The sequence below is a fragment of the Tyto alba genome, unplaced genomic scaffold (genome assembly GCF_018691265.1).
Source record: "Tyto alba isolate M040663 unplaced genomic scaffold, T.alba_DEE_v4.0 Super-Scaffold_1000006, whole genome shotgun sequence".
In the NCBI taxonomy this organism is placed as follows: domain Eukaryota; kingdom Metazoa; phylum Chordata; class Aves; order Strigiformes; family Tytonidae; genus Tyto; species Tyto alba.
Window position 1 is genome coordinate 7,763,273 of NW_024881272.1, and position 25,132 is coordinate 7,788,404.

General features: G+C 47.1%; 1 protein-coding gene across 4 annotated transcripts in view; it reads left to right on the forward strand.

Moving 5' to 3' along the window:
- Window positions 1–10,575: 10,575 nt before the first annotated feature.
- Window positions 10,576–25,132, forward strand: part of SUCO (SUN domain containing ossification factor) — a 42,398-nt gene continuing 27,841 nt past the window's right edge. For all 4 annotated transcript variants that reach the window (XM_042806423.1, XM_042806430.1, XM_042806436.1 and 1 more), the window contains exons 1-3: window positions 10,576–10,836; window positions 22,694–22,802; window positions 25,021–25,122. In XM_042806423.1, the coding sequence (XP_042662357.1) occupies window positions 10,772–10,836; window positions 22,694–22,802; window positions 25,021–25,122 (276 nt within the window). In that variant the 5' untranslated portion in view covers window positions 10,576–10,771. The remainder of the gene's footprint in view (window positions 10,837–22,693; window positions 22,803–25,020; window positions 25,123–25,132) is intronic.

The window sequence follows — 25,132 nt, forward strand, 5'->3', positions numbered from 1 at the left end:
TCTGCCACGGTGTGAACCTTCTGCCCACAGTCCAAAGGGCAGCTCAGCCCTGGCCCAGTGGCCCAGACTTTGGCTGCAGGGGAATGACTCACCTGCCTGCACACAGTCCTCGTGGGACCCACTGTGGGACACGCCACGTCGCTGTCCGTCCCGGCCAGCCTGAGGGGACGTGTGCCACGGAGTCACCCCTCAGCCCTCCCGGGGCTACGTGGCCGGCGGGGCTCTCCTGGCGGGGACGAGCAGTAGCTAAGGGCACGGATGCAAAAGCCCTTTGTGAGCATCTTAATTCCCACCCTAGACTCCATGCCACTAGACATCCCTCACCTCACGATTAGGTGTACTCAAGTGCCCCTGGCCTCTGGAGAGGCTGTGAGACGGCGAGTGCTTTGAGACCTTCTGTTGAAATGCAGGAATGAGGAGCTGGATGCCACAGCACTGCAGACGCTGTATATGTTGAGGACCTGTTGGCTTGGCTGTCCCCTGTCCTTTGCAAAGGGACCTCACTGCGGATTTGTTTAGTGTCTGCTGGGCTCTGAGTGTTTGAATACGCTGCTAAAGATGTTTGGAAGGAAGGCTGGAAAAGGTGACAGGCTGGGGCTGAAATAGCTGTGACTGATCTAGGCCTACACGGGAGATATTTGAATATCAAAGTATCGAGGGCACCGCACCCCTGCCCCACTGACTCGGGGGCTGCCTCCAGGTGTGCCTGCTTCTCCTCAGGCTGGGACCATCTCTTGTGCTGCAGAGAAGTAGGCTTCGAAATAACTAAACAGCACGCCCTGCTTAGGGTTTGAGCTTGCCTGAGGCTGCATGGATGAGGGTGGATCCTGCACCTCTCCACGTCCCTCAGCTGTGGCTCTTCCCCTGCGTCCCATCGGTGTCACCCCAGCTGCAAGTCCCCAGTGGCACCGACAGCTTTGCAGGCTGCCTTGCGCTGTGGGCTCCGTCCTTCTTGCCGTGTCGTGGGCTGTGGCGGCAGAGCTGGCTCCGTCCGTGGGCCCGGGGCGGTGGGACGGACGGGGCTGCTTGCGAGCGCAGCTATGGGCGCTCAGGCTTCGTCTGCCTGCCAAGCGATCCCCCAGCCTTCCCCTTTGACCCTGGAGCCAAACCCTCCCACCGCAGGAATGTTTTTCAGGGGGAGGCTGGCGCAGCTCCAGATGCTGAATTTTTCCATGCCCGGAGACTGTCTCCTGCCTTAAATGGCCCCATAACATGGCCCCATGCGTCTGCTCTCCTTCAGTCACCTATTTAAGGTTTTTTTTGATTCAATTCCCAGCATAGAGTGGGATGACACCAGCGCAGTGCCTCGCACCTGGGCTGAGCCCCGTGGGGGGATGCTGGGGTACGTGGGGCTGGTTGCCCTGGAGTCCCCTGCAGCGGTGTGCCCAGGCACGAGGGTATCCGGTGCTGCTCCAGCTCTCCCAAGCATCTCCCTTCTCTGTGGGCAGGTCAGATTTCCTGGATCCAGGTCTGCATCCCAGTCCCAGGGGGACCTGGGCCAGTGGCAGCCCCTGCACAGAGATACCCTTGCTGTGGGCAGCCTGTACCACTGCGGGATGTTCCTGAGCCTCCATGGGCACAGCTCCTGCCTCGCTGGCCAGACCCCCGAGCCCTCCTGCCCTCCGCAGCATCTTCCACCACCCAGGAAGACTCCCTGCAAGCTCAGGCGAGGGATGCTCTGTTCCATACAGGCTCAGCAGAGGCCCCCACTGGCCCCGGCCACGCGCCGCGGTGCTGGTGGTGCAGCCAGGGTAGGGAGCGTGTCACGATCCCCACGGGTCTCCATCCTGAGGCCGGACAGTGTGGGAGCACCAAGGAGCTCATGGTGGGGATGTCATTGATCTTGGTGTCAAAGCTCCCTGTTCCAGGCAGGTCATTTCTAGAGCACAACTTGCCCTATGGAGAGGAGCCTGCCCCAGGGCACAAGCCAGGACCTTGCTGGAGACCCCATGGAGGCATTCACGGGTGAACAGCCCCTGCCCAGGACAGGCAGGACCTAAATGATGGTGAGCCACCATTTTATCTTGTGGCAGCATCCTAGGGGCACGGGGGACAGGCTGGGCAGGACGTGAGGGCTTGCAGGGGAGAACAAGGGTGGTGGGAAGGGAGGCAGAGCAGCCGGGAGAAACTGGTACCCTCCCGGGCAATGAGCTGAGATGAGGAGGTGCCAAGGCTGCTGGAGAAACCCAGTGATGCTGCTTAAGGCTGGGGGGAGCAGTCCGGAAAATTGGGATTGGATCTGAGGAGCCCAGGCTGGACTGGCATTTGCCAGGGTGAGGTTTGGGATTTGCTGAACCTGTTGCAGGGGGAGAGGGACAGGAAAGCTGCTGTGGAGCTGGGTTGAGGAGCTGGGGCAGGAGAGATGCGATGTGGAAAGGCACATGCTTGCAGGGACGTGACCTCTGGAAGACACAGTCTCCGGGGCGTCTGTGAAACTGAGCTCCTTCGGTCCTGGCATTCCTCGGCAGTCAGCACGGATTGGTGAAGCCTCGTGGCAAAACACCCTCCCCATCACCTGCGCTGGGCTCCAGGGAGAGGGACAAGCCAGCCTGGCTAGGGTCCCAGCCAGCTCCAGGGCAGTGGGTCAGTAGAGTAGGGTCCTGTTTTGTAGGGGAACTCCACGAAGGTAAAGTTGTCATCTAGTGAAGATGTTTTTGTTTTATAATCTGCTTTAAAAAAAAATATATATATATCCCTAGGAAACTGCAGCCAAAAATGACGTCAGTGATGTGCTCTGCCAGCTGCAAGGTGTTCCAAGGTGGGACGAGTCCCAAGTTCAGCTGCCCAGGTAGGCTCAGCTCAACCTTCAGCCACACGTGGCACATCCCTAATGCACAGACACAGGGAGGAAACCAGACCTTGGGGATAAAAAACTACAACCTGCCTGTGGGACCTAAAAAACTACAACCTGCCTGTGGGACCTGAGTGTGGGTTGTCATGGAAGCTGGAAGGTGAAAAACGTTTGAGATTCAGGAGTGAGGAGGGTCTTATGGTTCACATGGGTGCCTCTGAGACCTGGCAGAGCAGGGCTGGGGCTCTGGAGCAAAGCTTTGCTGACTGGTTTCTGACTCCGTTCCTCTTTGTTTAGCCCCAAATTTGAAGCGTGGGGATGAGATGGGAAGCTCTGACCCAGCCCTGCTGCAGTTGGTGAAAAGGCATCAAGAGCGGCAGGTGGCAAAACACTGAGAAACCAAACTCCTTGGAGGGCAAAAGCACCGTGCTGTTGGGGAGAGCTGGTAACCAGGGTGGTGGGTGCTGGAGCCCCGTGCCAGCTCTGCAGTGCCAGCTCTCCATGGCCCCCAGCCTCGACCGATGGCCACTTCCCTCCCCTTGCAGCTGCGGGACGTGGTGCAAGAGGCACGAAGGGACCCAGTGTTTCCTAACAAGGTTTTTCCTGTCTGCCCAGGGGACGTGCTCGTTCTGTAGCTGTGCAGGTGCGAAGCAAGCCATAAGTAGATGGAGAGAGGAACAGTGGATGAAATGGCACACGCAAACGAGCCGGCTGGGGAACAGTTTGGCATGTACAGATTGAAGGAGGTTGTAAATCACCACTTTAACTTGGTGCACTTGGTGAAAGGATCCTCCTCTGTGCTCACCTTTTCATTTGACTAGTAAAGAAGCATTTTTTCAAACACAGGATGGCCTCAGCCTGGAAACACAGTAGTTTCGGAGGAGATATTCACCCCAGGAGCCCTTCCCGCCCTCTTCCCGTGAACATCTACCTGGAGCCTCCAAGCAGGAGCCCACGCGCTTGGGAAGAGCGGTGCGATGGCAGGGCCGAGCTGTATTTTACATACACACTGCTTCTCCCTGCAATACGAGCTCATCCCACCCCAAAACACAGGGAGGAGGATCCCCTGGGCCCAACCCCACAGGACGTGCATGTTCCCCTGCGAGCGCGTGGGTCCCCGAGGAGTGACTCTCCCTGCTACCGGCCACCCCCTCACCCACCTCCCTATTTTTAAATATCCGCCAGGGAGAAGATGCAGCTGAGGGGGGGTATTTAATTTATTTTAGTACTTGGCGAAAGGGGAAGGGAAGCAGCTGAGCCCATGGCATTCCCTGTGCGTGCCTGGCCAGCCCTTCTCATCTCTCACTCCCACCACTGCATCTGGCAGAGGTGCTGCTGCTCCTGCACGGGCTGTGCCCCCCTCCCGGCACCTTCCCGGCACTGCTGCCCTGACCACCCCGGGAGTTTTGGGTTTGTGTTGAGAAAGCCACGGCCGTGCCGTCCTGCCGGATCACGTGCCTGTGACGTTGCCCGCTTTGGCCTCAACTTGCTTGGGGCCATGGAGGAAACCCAGCGCCATGTTACACTGGGTGCTTTCCCAGCCCTTTCTCTCCCCCTTGGTGCTTACAGGCAGCTTCGGCCCACGCTGTCCTCCCAGAAATAAAGCCTGAAAAAAGCTTTACACCTGCATCACAAAGTTTTGCCTTTTCTTGGTTTCTGTAGCAAGATTTGCTTTTTCTTTTCCCAGGGGGCTCAGCCTGCGGCTGGTGGAAAGCACCAGCGGGGGATCAGCAGGCGCCTGCCGCAGCGGTTCACCCCACAGAAAGCCCCCAGTCCCAAACCACATCTCCATCGTGCGATCAAGAGTTAATTTTAATTCTGTGTCTCGTCTGCCAGCAGCCTTTGGAGTTTCCCCACTCCATCAGTCCCCCCAAGATGGCAAGGGCATCTCTCCTCTGCTGCCAACTGTGCCGTCTTCTCCGGCTGGCAGCAGGCAGTGACCTCTGCACCAGCATCACAGCGTTGAGCCGAGATGCTGCTGGAGGTGGATCCCTTCTCCTTGAAGCCACTTTCCATCCGTTCCCAAGCACCAGCTGTAGGAAAGGGTGTTTTCTGTCATGCGGGGGCTCTGCAGTTCCAAAACGGGGCCAGGAGATGCTGCACCTTCTCACTGCACCCTGCCTGGGCATCCCTGCTTTTAGTCTCCTATATCTAGGCAGAACTAAAATTCAAACAAAGCCACATGGAATGAGCAAACCAAATACAAATGTTTTCAAAAGTGGAATTCCCATTTCAGTTAATTTTCTTCATCTTAAAGTTTTGACTTTCAGGTTTTGAGCCATGAGCTCTGAGCCAGGTGGAGGAAGTCTCTCTCTAGACCCAGTTGTGCCGCCTGAGATCCGCGCGAGGGGCCTGAGCCTGCCGCAGGGGGTCCCGGCCACGGCTCGGTCAGTGCTTTTAGGAGCTGTGGGACTGTGCCACCGTCCACCCGTGCCAGATTTCAAGGCTCTTTCGGGAGGAATCGAGGCCGGCTGGCTGGAGATCAGAGCACTCGCTCTTGCTCTCCTACACCGGGTCGCGCAGCCCCTGCCAAGTGTCACTGTGTGCCATCGTCCCCGCCTGCCAAGAGGCGAGCTGCCCGCCGCTCCCCGGCGCCGTCGCACACCACCGCGCCGGCCCACGTTAAGAAAACCTAACGAGGCTCTGGGCAGTGCCAGCATTTCGGTGACCCGGCCTGCCGGCACCTGGAGTCTGATCGGCCGGTCGCTGTGACCCCTGGGTTTTAACAGATGCAAAGGAGGGGTGCGGGGGAGGGAATCGGTGTCTGGGGAGGTGGGGGGGGTATGTCCGAGAACCGCGTTTGGGTCCGCAGACACTCGGCCCTCCCTGCAGGACGATGCGGCAGCCCCAGCCCGGCAGAGGTGTGACAGGAGCAGAATCGCCGGTGCAAATTCCACCGGTGGTCCCTGCTGGCTCAGCCCGGGGTGAAACCCTGCAGCAACCCTGCCCCAAAATCCCGTGTCTCAGAGAGACTTTATTGAGTGACAGAAGAACGATTATCAGCTCGGCTGGAGGCAGAGTTGCTCCTGTTTGGTTTTGTAAAGAAAACGATTCCAACCCCATTTTTTGCACGGCTTGTTCCCCCCTCAGCGCGAGCTGCAAAAGACATAAAAGAAATTCAGGATTTTTTTAAAAGTGTTAAACTGGCTTGCTGGATTCTCTCCTGCAAGTGGTTAACAGTTCATCTAAAGTCAGAGGAAGCTCACTGAAGCAATCTTGCAATTTACAGCTTTTCCCTTACTAAATAAGAAATGGTCAGGAAATTAAACAGGAAATTGTGTCTGGAAGGAACAAAAGTTGTGTTGTCAGAACACGCTTACGAAAGATTTACTTATTTTAACCAGTAAGGAGCCAAGATCAATAGTCAGAAGAGGAAGGAGTTTGTGCGAATTAAATCACACGTGAAAAAAAAAAAAAACATTTGGGAAAACAAGAAGCCTTTGTAAAGAGCAGATAGGGATGAATAGGGGAGAAGGCTTAGCATCTGCAGCAACCAAATGCTGGGAAGTGCTGAAAGACGAAGGCCCAGGGTGTAACCCAGGGTGAGGTGTCTCTCCAGAAGTCAAACACTGTTCCACAGCCTCAGTGCCCAAATTTCTGGGAGATGCTCTACAGCCTGTACAACACTGAGGTCCATTTGAGTGTCAGAGTGCGAAGGACAAGCATTGCCCCCTCGCTACACGTGGTTTGCAGGTAAAACAGCGGCGCCTTTTCTTTCCTCCTGCTCAGAAATACCACACCGAGGTGCCCCTTGGGTGGCCACCTCCAGCTCTCCCTGCGCGGGGTGCCGAGCACCGGGACCCGGCTTTTATCCCTGGTCAGCAGAGCGATGCTCGTACCGCTGCCAATGTGACGTGTTGTGCTTTGCACGCTCACGGTCTCCTGCAGCTCCGCATCGACACCGCAGGCGTGGAGGGTCCCCCCCGCCCAGGGGACGCAGGTACGTGCAGCATCGGGGGACGCAGCGGCTCGAGTTCAGCCCCACAGCCGGGCTCCCCCTCCCTGGGGACTGCACCAGCTCGCTTCCTCCTGGGATTTGGCCAAGAGAAGTCTGGCCAAGAAAAAGCCAAGACCCTGCTGCAAACCTGCAGCATTGTTTGAGAATCCCATGCAAATATTTGCCCCCCAATAACTCTACAGTACGTTAGGTTTGGGGTTAATTATGGGTTCTAGTTGAGAGATTGGGTAATCTGTAATTTTTTTTTTTTTTAACCATTATACTGCTCATCTTATCAGTGGTTGAGAAAGAGGCTTAGCAAGTGCTGGTATGCAGGTATACCAGGGGTGATTACTTGAGACCTCTGGCTGATGGCACCAGGCTCTTTAGGTGGATGCTTGTAGCTGGTGGGGACTGACTCAAAGGGGCTTTTTCTCTGGGATCCTGCCCAGTCACTGTAATGGTTCCCCTGAAATGATCTGTCTTCCGTGACAGCTCTTTAGCTGTGTTTGGTCTAAGCTGTACGTGATTAATCCCCAGCTGATAACGGGGCCATAGCGTGCGGGAGCTGTGCCAGTCGAGAGCAGCTGCATGGGCTGAGCAAGCGTGGCTCCTCTCCTCTTGGGGAAGAGCTCTTGGCGAGAAGGCTGGAGGAATTACTGTCCCGGGAGCGTGACAGCAGCTGGTGACGGAGAGGGTCTCAGCCGTAAGCTGTGGAGCAGCCCTGAGCAAAGCATCCCCTGCCAGCGCCAAGTGCTCCGACTGGAAATACTGAGCAATGGGTTAATAAATGTTTGCCAGCTCTTCTAGCAGACAGCTAAGCAGATGCTTAAATCGCCAATGCTTTGTGGGTGGATTTCTCTACTTCTCTGGTCCTGGCCATTCCCAACGCGCAGTTTGTGGCCGAGGCTGTGTTGGTGGGATGGGGAAGTGCTCTCTGCCTGCTGGGTGAGGTGGCCACAGGTGGATCCTCTGGTCGGAGGCAGGACAGTGGGTGTGCAGGTGTACGCCTTGCCCAGCATCTGCCTGTGCTGACACACTGCTCTCACTCAAAGGAAAGGTGCCATAACTTGTGTAGCATCCATGGAAGGAGACGAGCCCTGTGTCACCCTGGGGGTGACATCCCAGCAGGAGGCAGGGATGGAGGCAGCTGCAGCAGAAGCTCGAGTTGCCCTGACCCTCTGTGTCACCCTCCAGCCCTGGGGGGTGGGCACTCCCTGACATGGTTAAAAGAGCTGCAGGGGGGACGTGTGCTGTTGCTCCCATGACTTGGGGAATTTCCCAACAACGAGGCACACCTCGGCACAGAGACTTTCTGCACCCACGCTGCTCTGGTCATGGCCCTGCTGTGGGTCCCCAGAGGCACCCCCGCACCAAATCTCTGCTCACAACCCTCCCGAGAACGGTCAGACGCCCACACAGCCACAGATCCACACTGCAGCTGTGCCACGTCTTAGCTCCAGCACTGCAAAAGGCTGAAGGACCCATCACAGCAAAGGCGCCGGCTCACGCCCTGCCGATGCCACGAAGCAGCTTCTCAGCGTTTTTCAGGACTTGCCTCACTCCCGTAACCGGTTGGGCTGCTCCCGTGCCGTCCCCGCTCCTGGAGCGACAGGACCTGACCAGGGGGTTGAGCGGTGCTGGGGCTCAGCGCTGACCTGCTGGGAGAGCAGCCAGCGGGCTCTGCGGCAGGCACTCGCGCCGGGGACACAAAGCAAAGCCGCTCGCTGTCAGAGCCGCCCTCCCGGCCACTTTCATCTCGGTATAATCCGTACTGTGGTTTAGCAAGCACATTTCTCCTCTGCTGGAGGTTCACGTTAAATCCCACGGGGTTCTTCCAACAACCTACCAGTGACTTGCACAGGAATTTCCTCCTGCTCAACCTAACAAGTCACAGCCTTATCCAGCCAGGCTTCTGGCTAAGCTGCAAGGTATGGGGCAGCGGGCACTGCTCTGTACCCCGGCTTGCTGCCCCCTGTGCTGTTATCCCCCCATTTTCCAAAGAGACACAGCAGGCATCAGCCCAGGATCCTCCTGTGACAGCCCCCTCCTCGGGCACTGCAGGACAGGCTGTTTCTGTCACAGAGCAGCCCATGGTTTGCTGGACAGGGGAGTGTAAAGCCCAGCCTGCGTGGAGATGGGGCTCAAAGCTGGAGATTCTTCCTTTTCCCTTCTCCTCAATGTGTTGGCACATAGGCCTGTCTGCTGTCTGTGGCACGCGGAGCTCTCGGAAGGGCAGGGGATGCCAAGTGTTAACAAAAGCACTAAATTATAGGGTGAAAAAATCAGGAAAATAACAGACATAAAGACTCTCCAGAGGTTCCCACTGCTGGCTGGGAACATTTACCCGCAGCTGGCTGACTCCAGTCACATCATCCTGCAGAATGGCAGCACCAAGCTGAGTCCTACAGGCACCCCACTCCTGTTTGGGAGCATTCCCTGGCAGCAGTAAGGGCTGGAGCTCCTTTAGGGCAAACAAAGGCCTCCCAGCTGCGACCTGGGAGGGCCCAGGAGGGCCCCGACCCCGCAAGGATTGCCGTGAGTCACACCCTCCCGTGCCTCCCTCTGGGCAAAGCCGCCCTTCCTTGTTCAGAGTCCTGACATGAGCACATTTCCAACGTGGCGTGCTCGTGACTAACCCACCCGTGCTTTTCAGGGCTGTCGTAACACCCTGTGGGCTGGGGGAGTTCTGATCACCCTGTGGCAGCAGGCACCCCGATCCTGAGCTGTTTTGTTGGCGAGACTATGCTGCACAGACAGTTTTCTCGGCTGCTGTCGCTCAGCGTAAAGCCCACCTTACAATGCCATGCTTTTGACAGGTAGATTTAGGCCTGGCTATCTACAAAATCCCTATTGTTTTGATAATAACTGTTGTGTTTTTCTACCAGTCTACCCAAATGGCCCAGTACCAGGAGAGGCACCTCTCGTCTGTCCCACGTTGGGAGCAAGTGCCCAGGGATGCTGAGGGCACACTGACAACTGCCCGGTTGGTATTCCCCCGAGCACCTCCCAGAAGCACCAGGCAGCAGCAGGGAGGGAAACGGGGAAGGTTTGTGCAGGCAGCTGCGGGACTGAGGAGGGATGCGGGGCCAGCGCGGCTCCACGGGAGGCAACTCCCCATGGGGGCTTCAGGACTCACCCGGCTGACTGCTCGGCTCGGCTCTTGCTCTCACAGCGAGTAAATATGCACTAATAACGCCTTAAGCGCTTCTCTGGTACCATTTCTGCATACAAACAGGGGCCGAGCTGCTTGCCGGCGGCCAGCGGGAGAAACCTGAGCGCATCCCCCCGCACCTCACGGGCCCCCTCAGGCCGCCTGCAAAATGGCCGCCCCGCCTGGAACTACAGCTCCCAGCAGCCCCCGCGCGCCCCCGCCCCGTCCCCTCCGCTGCGGTTTTCCCGCTGGGGGCCTTGAGCCGGCACCAATTAGCGCTCGGCTCTGTGGGGCATAGCCCAGAGAAGCCTGATTAAAAAAAAAATAAAATTAAAAGCTGTCATGGTCCTTAAAATGTCCCTCGCACCGGAGATAGTGACGTTCCTCGCGTGGTCCACGGCTTTCGGTTTGGCTGTCGGCCGCTATTTATTGCTATGGCGATTTCCCTTTAACGGCTTGTTTTACGCGGCCACCTCAGAGAGGTCCTCGGAGGGGCGGGGAAAGAGAAGACCGCCCTCCTGATTCGCTGCCGCGCCGGAGGGGGAGCAGCCAATCCTGCGCCGGCAGCCGGGAGTAGGAGGCGGGGCCACACGCCGGTCGCGCCGGGCCATTGGCGGTGGCGGCGCGAGGGGGCGTGGCAAGGCGGCGGGGAGGGTGACGCGTATCCTTCCAGCTCAGCGCGTGAAGGGAGAAGGGGCGGCGCCCGGGCCGGCGGGCAGCAGCGGCCGCGCTCGCGCTCTGCCTGGGGCCGCGCTCGCGCCGCGCGGGGGGAGGGGCCGTGCCCTAACCGCCGCTTCGCCTCAGCCGCCGCCGCCGCTTCGCCCGCCGCCCCTCTGCCGGGGAGGATGCGCCGCCTCTGCCCGGCCGCGGCAGGTAGACGGGGGAGACGATGAGGGAGCCGCCCCGCCGGGTCCTGGCCCTGGGCTCCTGCCTCTTCCTCTGCGCCGTGCTCTGGTGAGTGCCCGCCGCGCCGCCGGCCCTCGCTCTCGCCCCGCCGGGGCTCTCGGTGAGAAGAGAGGCAGCGGCGGTGGGCCCCGCCGCCCGGCCCGCCCTCGGCCCTGCCGCTGCCACCCGCCCCGGGCCGCTCCTCCTGCCCCCCCGCCCCGGCTCCGGTGGGGAGAGCGCCCTGGCAGGGGTGCTGAGGGGTGATGGTCGGGGACGCGCGGAGCGAGGGGTAGAAGTGAAGATGGTGCCGTTGAGGGGAAAATAAAATAAAAAAGGTGCTTCCTCTTGGAAAACTAAGAAGGTGTTAATGTGCTGGCAGCGCGGGGTGTTGTGTTAAGGGAAAGGCAGGTAACAGCTTTTGGGAGGGTAGTTCCTGCTTCTGTGAATAATAGTCATTTGCTGCGTTTGTGAAAACAAGCGGTGTCAGATGTGGAGTTAGTCCTCACATACCAGGGGTTCAAAGTTATGCTGTATGTTTCGGTATGTATTTTCTTGCTGCTCCGTGCTTTTAACAGGAAGGGTTACTTGTTTTGCTTTTCAGGCTGATCTTTGTCTGTGATCTCTGAAAGATCATGATGCCTTATTCTTGAAACCGGTTTTATGTGACTGGCTGGAGTCATGTTAAATTAAAGCCCATGAGCTTTTTCATTTTTGCATTGGTTACGTCTTTGAGCGTGTTTTTCATAGTGATTACTTCAGCTTTACCTTGTTCCAGCATCTTCTGTTTACTTTGTCTGCAAACTTTCTTAAAAGATGACGTTTATTAGAACACAAATATTAGGAGACTATATTTCTATATGGTAAGTTCTAAGCTTATTAAACTTTGCCCTCCTTTGAACTCCGTGAGTCACTGTTTGAGAAATACTAGCCAGTTTGAACAGCAAACTGCAGATATTGAAGACTGAGCAGCAGCAGTTACTAGAGATAATTCTGTATCTGATGTATTACTTTAATACATTTCCTGTAAGTTGTTTAAATAGTCTATTAAAAAAAAAATGAAGTAGTCTTGAAGTTCTGGGTTGTCTCACAGCTGATTCTAGTTGGATGACGAATGGAGAGCCCAGGCATATCTCTGTACAGAATCAGTTGGAAATCTGGTGCTGACAGTTGCATTATGGGGTTTTTGAAAATCCTGGAGCAGATTTGGTTCGTGTCATCACACTTTTGTTTTTAGGAGACAAAGCAGTGAGTCTAAAAAGTGCTTGAAAACTCTGTTGCTGTGTTTACATGTAGCAAAGTTTTAAACAAAAAAGCTCCCAGCCATGTAGGTTTGAAGTGAGCTGTGAACCTCGTGAACTGTCTCCAGACAGCTTTTCTTTTACTCATTGGACAACTAAGTTTCTTCTCATGGAAGGTTCTACTTGCGTAGTTAGGTTTCTTCTTAGGAAAACAGTTCTCGTTTCCTTCTTACTGTGTCTTGAAGGCTGATAACTGTTCCTGCCTCGATGTAATTTGTTAATGAAGGTGTTCTGAGCTTAATGATATATAGATAATCAGAGTAATTTTTTTGTTGCTGGGTTTTTTAGTCTGTTGTTTTAACGGAACTGTTTAGTTTAGGAAACAGTTTGGGTACCTATTCTATGTTGATAAAGGAATATCATGTGCAGCTAACTTGTTGAAATAATATACTTGTGTAAAGCTCAGACAACTTCTGTGTTCATCTTGGGTATGGTTAGGAGAAAAATTGAGCTGCTTTTTTTTCTTACTCTTTAAAAGAGATTGCTCTTTCAAGTATTGTCTTAACTGATCTCAGAGCTTGAACTAGATTATTCCAAACTTTTTACTACGTTTAAAAAAAAAAAAAAGTTCAGATTGTGTGTTCACCCTGTTCACTCTAGCTGCTTTTGATTAAAGACCCAGCAAATTAATTTAGATGTTGGGAGGGGTACAACTCTAGTTCCCTAGTCTCTGTTGTCCAAACAGAAATTCACACTAGAGCGTTTAAAATCCTCTGTCTGCAGGATGACATTGTGACTTGCTTTAATTTCAGTAGCCATGTCAGAGTTGTAATTGGAAAGTCTTCAAGTCTATTAATTCCTGCACTGTTGCTGAACTATGTAATGGGGTAAGTTGTGATGTATTTAACTTTTTCTTAAAAAGAAAACCAGCAACTTTGTTCACAGAAGCAGTTAAGAAACTTTAAATAGTAAATGGAAGGCTTTGTGTTATAAAAGTTGGCATGTGTGACAATGTTTGTTTTTTAAATTTAGTTGTCTTGAAATGTAATCTTCAAAGGATTTAATGCTAGCAGGAGAGAAGCTCTTTTCTTACAGATGAAACTAGTGGTCATCAAATGATCAAATTAAAAACAAAGTAGAATGGGGGGGGGCGGGAAACAAGACCAAATGGAATTTCTGAAATAACACTCTGGGGGCTCTTTGGATTCTCTTACTTTTTTTTTTTTGCTTTTTTTTTTTTTTTCCTTAACCTGGGCTTTGTTTCATTTCTGGATAGATGGTTGTCTCTTTGAAACTAGGCTTAAAGTAGGAACTCTTCCATTATGCATTTTAAAGCTTGCCTAAAGAAGTAACACAAAAAAGTTACACAAATATCAACTGGTAAAAATCAAATGGGGGGGGGAAAGATTGTTTCAATATTTTTTTTTAAACTGGAAACTGTTTTAAAAGATCTCATCCTATAAGTTAAAAATGTGAGTGTGTATTAGGAAGTGTACAAAAACCCCAGAAGTTTGGTTTTAGGGATTTGTTAATTAGTGTCTTTTCAGTAAAGACGGTGTGATGCTCTTTGGGAGTGCAGGATCAGTTACTGGTACTTGAGGCTTTCTGGAGTTGGAACAACCAGGGCTCTCTGGCAAGCCTGAGTCAGCAGTGTTGTTCCCAGTAGTTCAAAAGAGTGGGATGGCTGCTTGGCTTTAGAGAAATACTTTTGGTAGAGGTAAGGCTTAGGAATGTAGTGCTCTAAAAATAATACGCATCTGTGCAGATTGGAGCTTTGACTGCATGACAAATGCCTCCTGTTGTCCTGAATTTACAAAGACTTTTTTTATGCTTCAGTTAATCCTGTTGTGTGGATGATCATAATATAAAAAATACTTTTAAAACTTAGTGCTTTGTAGTTTGACAATATACAGATCTGAATAAGCGGAGTAGATTTAGAAGCTTATAGGGATACTGGTGCTATCTGAAATGAGACAAGCTGTGACAGCTGTTTGAAGAGTAACCTGTATAAATTGTTCTGACATCAGCTTTTGCCTGCCATAAACTGTACTTTTCACTGTTAGCTGTGAGTTTAATGAAGGAATCATGCATACGCTGATTTGTCTTCCTATGATTCATTCTACCCCAGAAAGTGCTTTGCACATCCTGATCTACTTAGCTTTTACAAACTCTTTTATTGTCCTCAGTTTTACAAGTATGAGTAAAAGGAAGATGGGGATACGTGCTTGTGCACATCAGGATACTTTAGTTGTCGATATACTGTGAGTATGCTGCATCAGTAAAGCAATGCTTGTACTGAAGTAGCTGAGCAGCAAGATGTGCTGATTCTGATGGAACTTCCCTGGTTTAGTAGCTCTGACTGAAATCTGTGATGAGAGTGTACCCTGAAAATTGTAAGGTCAGGTTGGGTCAGTGGCATAGCCAGGGATAAAGCCTAGATACAAGTACATTGGGAGGGGGTAGATTTTGATACTGCTTTGTATTCCTACCTATTACTGTGAAGATTTATGTGAATTTAGATGAGATAAATTTTTTCTAGTTTTGGTTTGCAGTAATTATGTTTTTGAAGGTGTGCTTGTTGAAAGCTTCTGTAATGCAAGAGCAGCTCTGAAAAAAACAGTGCTATGCAGGCTGCGTGATAACCTCACTAGTGTTTATTTTGCTGCTCCTGTCCTGCACAGGCGAAAGCTATGCAAGCCAGATTACAGATCACAGAAGTAGACGTTTTGCTAATGGAGCATTTATTGGCCCTATTACTGACTTTTGGTCTAAACTTTGAGCCTGCATCTGTTAATAACAGAAAGGTGTTGGCTGGTAGAGTTGGGGAGTCAGAGGCTTGTGTTCCAGTGCAACATGACTCTTATCATAAAACCCCTCTTTTCAGCCAGTCTAATGTTTACAGGAGAGTGCCCTAATGATCTGAACAGAACTTCTAGTGTAACTTGCTTGTAATGGGGCTCAGAATTTTATCTGGTGATTCTCCTCTTGTGTAGTTACTTAAATCTCTTCAGAAAGCTGATACTAAAATAAGCACTGTGTGTTTGCATTTTATGGCAGGAAGAAATGATTTGGGGCACTGTTGATACAATCAAAAAAGTTGTTCCAGGCATCTGATTTCAGAATGAAAAGTATGTTCCTAGATACGGATTATCTTGTTTGGAAGTGTCTTTGCTCTGTAGTTAAGGTTGGGTCAAAAACTGCGCTGGAACTCTTGGACTCTTAATCAAATTTGAATACGCCTACTTTATAGTCCGCTCAAGTTGAAGGTGTTGTGTGCAAGCAGGGGCTCTGGTGTCTTATGCAAAACAAGTGCTTGGCCCAATCAATTATTGAATATTTACCTTCTAAAATTATTTGAAAATCAGTGAAGTGCTTTCATGCAGTACCTTCTGAAAGATTTGTCCTAGAAACTTCAAATCTGTTGGTGCAAGTGGTGTACTAAAGTGACATGTACTCCCTCGTGAGATTGTTGTGTTGATGTATAAGACCCTGCCTGTTGCAATGAGATGTGCCTCGCTTGAGGACATAATTTCAACTTATTCTGAAATCTCTCTAGCCTGTTATTAGTTCCTTTTCACTTAAATGTTCTTATCACTAAGTATATTACAGAATACTTTTTGCCTTTTTCACTTTTCTTGTCTTTAGTTTTCATTAGTAATCTAGTTTTGGGTAAATTCTGTGCTGTGTTTAAGGGGAGGATGTGCAGCATCTAGTGAACACTTGGAGGTGCTACAGCCCTCTGCCTGAAGAGGGTGTTATTTCTGTGCATTAAAACTTTTGACTAAGAACAGGGTAACAGACTGCAAGTCTGAAAACTTTCTTGCTATTCTTTGTGAAAATGTTGAGGTGGTATAACAGACAGACTCATCCCAAAGCTACTGAAAAGACCTTCTGGGTGAGTGAAAATGTTGTTATAAATGACTTCTATTGTTGTTCCAGTCCAGTTTAAGGTTCCAGTAATTCAAAATTAGCTTAGGTGCTCAAATGAACCTTCTTGGCTTGGCTGAGTTTTGGAATGGCAATCAAGATATTGTTGAAATCCTTTAAAGGTAAGAAATCCATTAAAAATACGTTATAAAATGTCTGGGAATTAGGTGATAGCAGCTTTACAATGATCTAGGGCAAAATTCATGTTTCTAAATTTATGCTAAAATTCCAGTCATTGGCACTATGTTAAGCTGTGTTGCATTTACAATAGGTTTTAAGCAGGAGGAGTTGGTGCAGAAGAGCTGCTGCTGGTTCTGAGCCTGCTGTTTCAGTATTGTGTCTGTGTAGACAAGCTTATGAATTTAAGCAATGAGAGAAGTCTTCAAAGATATGTAAGTTAGATGTTACTACAGACTCTAAAAGCCTTAAAGTTTACTCACAGTTTGTGGCTATTCTACTGTTTTCCTGTAGTCTTTGTGGTCAGTATCAGGTTTTATTGTGTTTTTCCAGAATATATTTTTTTCCCCAAACTCTTGCGTTAAAGATATTATCTGGAGTTTGACAATGCAGGGAGGTTGCCTTAAGCTGCAGTCTTCAGTGCCATATTTCAGAAGTCTGTTGCCAGGAATCAGTAGGAACTGCCTGTGCCTTTGAGCACCTCCAGGTGGACCTTTTGAGGGCTAGGGTTTGTGACTTACCTCCTGCTTTAAGTGCCTGATATAGGGTACCTGGATACTCCTTTGAAGAAAGGAGTAAGAGGTGTGTGTTTCAGTGTTACTTTGCAGCATGCATCTAATATAGGATGTTGTCTGTTATGGGCACTGTATCAAAACAATGCACAATGACAGTGGTGTGAAGGTGATTCCTTTCCTAGAAAAAGCTGCTGAGATAGCATAGGAGTGATACTGGTAGCACTGTGGGAAAGGAATGAAGAGGTTTTCCACTGTTAGTCCTTGGCCTTGATTTCCATTGTTTAACTTAAGACAACAGTGGACAGTCATAGATAAATGGTATGTTCTCCTTCTATCTTCTTGGATTTTTATATCTGAGTATCCGGTAGCTGAAAGCTAACTTTGTTTTTACCCCTCAGAAGTTACTGGCATGTGTCCCCAATCTCAAGATCAGACCGGGGGTGTGGAGAAGTGTGTGGCTGAAGTTGGGATGCAGGACTACCCCTTCAGGCAGTAAATCAGTTAAATCTGATAAAGTATATGGTGCAGCTGTAATCTTGTTTTGCAGTCTTTGCATGCTAACGTATTTAAAATGCTGAAAGCCATATTTTAAACTGATGGTTGGAATCTTATGGTCTGAAGTCACGAATTTCAGTATTGTCAGGAGTATCTTTGTTTTGGGCTCCTCTGAATAAGTGAAGTAATTGTCTTTTTTGTGTCTCATTCCAGTTAGGAGACAGTCTGAAGAGCACACTCTTTGCAAAGAGTGGGCAAGACATTAAAAACCTTAATTGCAAAATAAATGAATTGGTAAAGAATTTGCAAAAAAGCTCCAATTTAGGTTGTTTTGGGTTTTTAGTACACAAATCAAGTTAGTGGATACTGGTAGGAAATAAGATGGTATCAGTGCCTTGCTGGCAGCATCCTTGCTTAGTCTAGATCTGTAGATCTAGTTTTCAGCTTTTTTTTTTTCCCCTTAAAGTTCCATCATAGCTTTCAAAACTATCTTGGTAATGCATGCTGCTCTTCTGTGGTAATAAATGGCTTCTGAATGAATGGTGTGGTTTTTGTTTTGGTGCTTTTGGCTTTTTTCAAGAGCATTAAGGAAGATTAATTTTTCTTATTTATATTTATCAACACTTATTTCCATTCCACATGCAGAAATGAGTGCTGTGTCTGGGGAGATTGTGCTGAAGCAGTCAGTGCCTTGCAAATAGCTTTCTTCCTCTGACTAGATGAAATAATGTTGCTGTCCAAAAAGCCTTCATTTTCTGAGATACTTACTTTGTTCTGCAGGCCCTTTTAAATGCAAGTCCTACTTGCTGAACTGTTCTGAAAGAAAGATTGATTCTATGAAGTTTCCGGGGAGAGGGTTCCCTCCTTTTTCTGTGTGTGTGTGTTGGGTTGTTTTTTTTTTTTTTCTGCATTACCAGTGGCTGGAAGGCAGATTACTGCTGCCTGGAGAGTCTGGTTGTGGATCTGCTGAGCTCCTTGTTCTTACAGAGCCCTTTTTCTCTCTGACAGGCTACTGATAGCGGTCACAGACCTGTAGGATTTGTTTAAAGCCAAAGATATTTTCCTACCTTCCTCATCCTTTTGCAACCTCTCCCATTTTTTTACCAGATTAATCCAAAATAAATTATTCTGTAATCAAGAAGGTAAGCTTCAACCAACAAATAGGTGTTTCTCCCACATTCATAGGCCTGCTCTGCTGGGGCTCTGCCCCCCAGGTCCAAAACTCATCTATCTTCTCTTGCATGGGCCTGTTCTGAACAGATCCTGTGAATATTTTCAGTGGAGAAGAATCACGTGGCAGGAACGGTGACGTCGTCATTCTCCCTCTTAGCTGTTGGGCATCGGTGCATCGGCGCCCATTGGTAACACAACTGAGAGGTGCAGAAAATGTCAGTGATTGTCCTGGAGACAGACGCTTCCCTGTGCATTCAAAGAGGGCTTGATAATAGGTACTCTGGTGATAGCTTCCTTTTATTTTCCATTTGTTTAAAATTATTTGGTCTCACAGATGTCAACTGTATACTGTTTCAATCTGCTTATACTGTTTCAATCTGCTTCACTCTCCGATGTCCAGAAATAGGTCTTGTTTGGGGAGAACTTAAGAAAACTCTTAAATCATTTAGAGGACAGATATGTTTGAACTGAATCTTGTGTGTCAGTGGTTTTGTGTCAAGTCTTTGGAAAGGAAAGCTTAGGCACTTTTTCTCTGGGGAGTTCAAATTGTGGAAAAACTGTTCTTGCCTTCAGATTTTACTCACTTGGATTTTTTTTGTCGTCTGTTACTTGTATGACTACTTTTTCTTACCAGTTGTTTACTTTCTACTTGATTTTTGTTTGTGAAAACAGTTATTTGTAACTTCACCATCTCAGTCTTCTGCAGCCTCTTTCACAATTGCTTAGAGTTTGAGCCAAATTAGAACTGGACGGTCTTTCAAATGAAACATAACACTGCAATTTGAAAGCTACCCGCACTTTCGAATTTCACTGTTCTGCTTTTCAAAGGCCTAACAGCCATAAGTAGACCATAGCTAATTGTGTAGCAGTAAATGTACCGTACCATTCAGATAGGGATGAGCAGACTTTCTGCTTCAGTAGAGAACCACAGTATGTGCCTGCCCTATGAAGCGTAAGGATTTCACACACACACACCCTTCTTTGTCTGGGCTTGCAGCTTTTACTTTTGGGTTTGTGCATATCAAGCTAAAAAATTCATGGCGTATTAGAGACAGTAGGTTTTAAACTATATTAATAATGATACTAAAAGACTTGCAATTAAATTTCTTTGTTCTTTGTGAGATTTAATAGCATCTGCTATTTTTAGTCATGCTTGGCAAAAATGGAACTACTGAAAACTTCTGTACCTGTGTAAGTCACTAACTTTGTTATTTGGAACAATCTCTTGAAGCGTTTCTACACTGTTATATCATTTGAAGATACACCTTTTACCTGAGACAGTGTATCTAGTGACTAATCTCCAGTACTGTTTCGACATTAGTGCTTCCTTGGTCTGTGTGGTCCAAGTCAGCATTAAAATACTACTCTTCTGTCATGAAAGGGAAGGATGTAGTAATACATGCAGATATGAAGAAGCTGGTGTGCTTTCACTGGAAATACTGTGCAAGTTTACTAAACTCAAGGGGAATTCTGTTCTCTGCAAATTAACACTTAGGTTTTCATGTTGTTTCTGTATAGAGAAATGCTTAACAGAGCTGCTATGCCATTCGGTGGTTTTTTTTATTATGGGTTATATCATTTATCAGCCTGTGGCTGAAGAAGTCTGTTGAATGAATATGCAGAATGCTGAAAGACAGAAGAAAGAGTGGTGGTGGTCCTGATCAAGTGAATAACTTGACTTCTCACAGAATGGCTGGTCTTACGTGGCCTTGCATTCTGCGGATTTGTGTTCTTAATGCTCTGTTAGAGCTTGATGGCTGCAGCTGAATGATGTATCCTGCCTGCTGCATTCTCTGTTGCAGTAGGGCTCAGGTTTTCCTGTGGGTGCATGCATGCACACATACAAAATGAATTCTCAGTCCCCTCCCTTGCTTAGAGGGCTCTTGGGAGACTTGGGGCACAGTGTTTGAGTTGGGGAGTAAACTGAGAATAATTTCTGAAATTAAGCAAATTGGATATTGGTCATGGATTATGTCAGAATAGTTTAAATCTACAAGCTGTCAAGCTGCATTCTTCTAAAAGCTGCATTCATGCTCTTATAAAGCATGATTTGTTGCCTTAAAAGTATCAATATATTAAGGCAAGAAATGTATGCCTTTTGTGCTAAGTCTTTTCATGACTGCAAGAGCTGAAGTAGTTATTAATGTGGCTGTGAAAATATACACTGTGTTTTAAAATACTGATTCACAGCCAATGATACCTTTCCTTTTCTACATTAAGGGACTTAATGCTTCTCTGTACACCTTTATGAAGATTCCTCCCCTTAGTGTAAGCAAAATAGGAAATAACGTATTTTTTTGTGCTTGTTTAGCTCATTCCACCACTTTGTTACCGTATGTTCTGTATAATTTTTGATCTTTCTCTTGTATTTTTATGAAGAACCAGGGAGACGTTATAGCTGGAAGGAGAGACCAGAGGTACTGGAATTAAGAGCATGAGAAAATTTCTCCATGGAGTTATTGAAACCACTTTTCAGAAAAATAAATGACTTGAAGTATTTGCATAACTATTTTTTCCAAGTAAGAGCTAGTAAGTAAGGCTATAAATGTCCAGTAACATTTCAGTCTCTTAAATGTACGTCCTGTGCTTAGGATAAGACAAGTTTGATGGAGAACTTAATACACGATGGGATGGGAATTTAAGATGTGTGAGAATGCATCCACCTCATTTTCAAGTTAACTGAGATGTGAGACTTTGTACCTGCTACAATACGATGTTATAAATGTTTTCATACCCTTATATTCAGCGCTTTAGTTTCCAGTAACTGCAGCTACTTCTGCTTGACTTGAGGGCTTCCATTTAGTTTAGAGGAAAGCTGTTACCTCAAAGATAAGAGGAATTACTGAGGTGCAGTGGGGGTGAGACAGACCTGGGACACCTTATTTGCCCATCTCCAGAATAGTATGTCAGATCCCACAAGTTCCTTGTCCGCTGTCTTCTGCTCTTCTGGTGGTAAGAGACCTGGATTTAGAATGGCTAGTGCCTTACTGATGGGGGTGGAAGAGAGCAGTAAGTTTGTATCTTTACAACAAAAGTCCAATTTTGTTACTGCCTGCAACCTGGAGAAGTAATACTCCTTCTGTGTGTGTCTATGTGTACATATATGCATGAAACTTTTTAAAATTTAGTACTAGACTGTGGTCTATTGTGGCATGGTTTCTCCTCAGTGGAGGAATCTGTGCTGCATATACTTTGCAGTGAAGGTGGTCTTCAAGTTTTGAAGACAGATGCTAATTCAAATTCTAAACACTAGAATGATTCCAGTTGTGTAAGCAAATCTTGACCTACTAATATTCTTACTATTATGACTGACTGTTAAGGCTGTGATTTAGTTTCCAAAACTTATGTCAGAAGGTTGCTGTGTCCAGATTTCTTGTATACTTAAAGATCTGCAATAGACCTGTCTCTTCTTAGGAGTCCCTTTTTTTCAGGCTTCAGTGATGCTTGTGTGAGTTCACACAGGGTCATCCTGATCACCTAGCTATCATGTAAACAGTATTTCCTGGAAAATTGTTTATCTTTATAGTGGCAGGTGACTCCGGGGTTTGAGTATTGTTGCAACTCCACTTAAAACTCAGTTTGCATAGTGTTTTGCTGGACTTACTTGAAGTCTGCAGGCAGACCTTTGCTGGCCTTCAGGCCTCTGAACCTAATGGTTTGCTGTGTGGATATTATCTAGGATGTGAAGGGGCCATATACTATAAGCAACAAAAGATGCTTTTCTGGTGCAAGTGTTTCTATAGATGTTGGCTGCTTTTCAGTGGAAATAAATGCATTTCTATTGAGAAGCACAGTGGTTCAGAACTGAAAGTACTAACCAAATCTCTATGGAGGTTGTAGCTAAAGCCAGCACCTGGTTTTCCATTTGTTTCTACATTTTAATTGGTTTCTGCATGGGCCTATTGTTTAATATACTTGTTTTCTCTATTTCTCTTAAATTTGCTTGATGTTGACCGTACAGAACTTTCTTGGGTATGATCTGTGCTAGGAAATAAGGAGCTTTATTTTTTCAATCTGTGGCTTTAGTTTTTGCTTAGTAATAATCATTGCTAAGGATATCCCATTACTATATGATGAAAGTTACAGTTGATTCAAATTCTTTCAGACTTGCAGTAGCATCACTAATTTGTGTCAGCTTCCACTTTGTGACATGGTATCACTCCAATAACTGTTTTGCTGATACTTTTGTCTTTTGGAAGTAGTAAATTTATAGTAAATTTCTTAAAGTCCTCCAGTAGTTTTGATAAATGAGTATCTATGAACTGTGCATGCGTATTTTTTACTTTTTAGACACCTCATGGGAACAACTGAAAAAAGGCTGAGGGAGACAATGCTGGGGGAATTTTAAGATATCATTTGTTCATTTTAAATCAAGACTTTGACTTTTTTTTTTTTAATTAGGCTTCCTACTTGGCATGTCTTTTGTAAAGACAGTCTTTCATCGGTGGTGCAATATGCTTCAAGTGATGCTTGTACCCTGGCAAATGATGATGAAAATGTCCAGGAAAAGGTATGCTGAATAAATCTTGTTAATTAGCATGTCTTGATATTAAAAAAAAAAAACCTCATACACTTTGATTCATAGAATCTTCATGGTCATAATGTTTAATATACTCAGTTGTTCTGTGCACCATGATGTGATCTTGACAAGTTTTTGTTTATTCTAAGTTTGTTGCAGTTATGTGACAATGCAGCTGGACAGTTCGTGTGTATGAGAACAAATAGTAAAGCTAGTAATGGTAGCACAGGTTTTGTGTGCCAAATGTTAGAAGAAGTCATCAAGGGTATGTGGCTCTGTAGAGACCACAGTAAGGGGTAATGGCTTGAATAAGTCTGGGCTGAAGTCTGCCAGTTGCACCTGTGTGGTAAAAACTTCAGTGCACAAATGATTACTATCCTAAATAGAAGATTTAAGAGTAATTGTTTTAAGTCAGTATTTATCACTTTATTTTCCTCCTGGTTAATAAAAATTAACAAAGCTAAAATACATATGAGAAATCTAATAAAGAAGATTCTGTCCCTTATTAACCTTATTCAGCACTTTAGGTTAAATTGGGCATAATCATCCCACCCTGATTAACTGAGTACTCATTACAATTTCATAATGAGTTCCCAAGCTGTTGAGTCATATCAGAAAGTCATGGTCATTTCAATTATTTATTTACATACATAAAGAATCAGTCCTATGTTAAGCATGGGTGGTATTGATGTTCCTCGTCTTTGCATTTCTTCCATCAGTCAATAGTAGTGCTAATCATGGTCCTCATTGCAAGAAAGATTTTATATGCCACGTCAAACCTGAAAAATGTGTGTTGAACATTCTGGTTGACTTAAGTGGAGAGCTGCCTGACCAAAAGAAAATACCTTAAATATTGTAGGTTTCTTAAGCATTTCAACATCTAGGGTAGCAGTATTTTTTTGCCAGCTTGTGTGGCCAGACAGCATTCAGTCCTATTCTTCTGACTGCCTGAAAAGGTCCTGCTCAAGTTTAATGGCTGAGGTAATAAAACTGGAAAGATCAAGTAAGCTGTGAGACTGGGAAGCCACTGGTGTATGTTTTCCTACTTTTTTGCAACATTCTTCCTTTCATTCTGTTAACATGGCTGCATTGTTAAACAAATTTCTGAACTTAAACCCAAAGATGTGAAAGCTCATACATTATACTGTACTTTTTACTCATTAAAGAAAAATCTCTTGGTTGTGTGAGAAATCTTAAACGTGTGTCTGATACTCCTAACTAGGCTGCAGGAGATGTCCTGCTCAGGAAGAGCAGTCTTGCAGCCCTTGATCAGTTTTCCTTTGATCAGTTGTCTCTTTGAGGCATTGATGCTATTTAATCTTAGGGACTAGGATGTGAGCTAATAATATTTTGGGAAAAATGTTTCTTAGGTGTTGTCTTTAAGATTTGCCTGCTCAAATTTGTACTTCCTGCTCTTCTAGTATATGCCTTAAATGGATGTATGCATAGCATAGCAGCCCATTTTGGATCAGAACATTAACACTTCCAATATTTGACCACAGGTTTTTAGATAACCCTTATAAAATGAGGGGTGTGTAAATTTTTACCAGATTTCTTGCTGTATTTTATTGTATTGCTCAAAAATAACTTGCCTATGTTGTAGTCACAACTTTACTTGCCCCTCAAACTTTTTTTAAATTCTCAATAGTTCTACAGTGTGGTGGTTTTAAGGCTTTTTTCCTCAATTGTGTATTCTTTTTTTACTTTGTGAATTTCCTGCACTTGATTGTAAATCTTTAGTTGTAAAAGAGAAAGTTGCTTTAAAAGGTTACAGCAAACTTGTGAAATGATTCTAGTTCTGCTGCTATGAGTGCTATAACTGAAATGTGCCAAGTGTTATTTTTTTTATTGATTGTCTGTTGCAAGTCATTTTGATTCCCCTCCCTGTCCACCCCCCCCAGTTTGGGCAGGAAGGAGATAGGGAGGATTTGTCAACATAGGAAGTCATAGCAGAATATTAACTTAGCATTGTCTTAAATCATTCCAAAATGATTTTTCAGTGTTTAACTGAATTGTTTTAACTTGCTGTAGTCTTTGTACAGATGAGATTTTAAACGTGGGCAGTGGCTCTGAAGATTCAGGTAGCTTAACTTCTTGTTTATATTTTGGTGCTTGTAAAGGTAGTATTATTCAGTCTGTACCAAAGGTAATGCCTCTTACTAGAATAGAAGGCCTGTGTAACTGCATAATTACTGTTTTATTATACTAGAGGGAAGAGGCTGGTCCCAGACTGGAGTCTGAGCATGCAGACTCAAGCACACGGAGTTATTCCACAGAAGGGCTACTTGATGACTTCACAAAATCTGACCAGGCAAGAATTT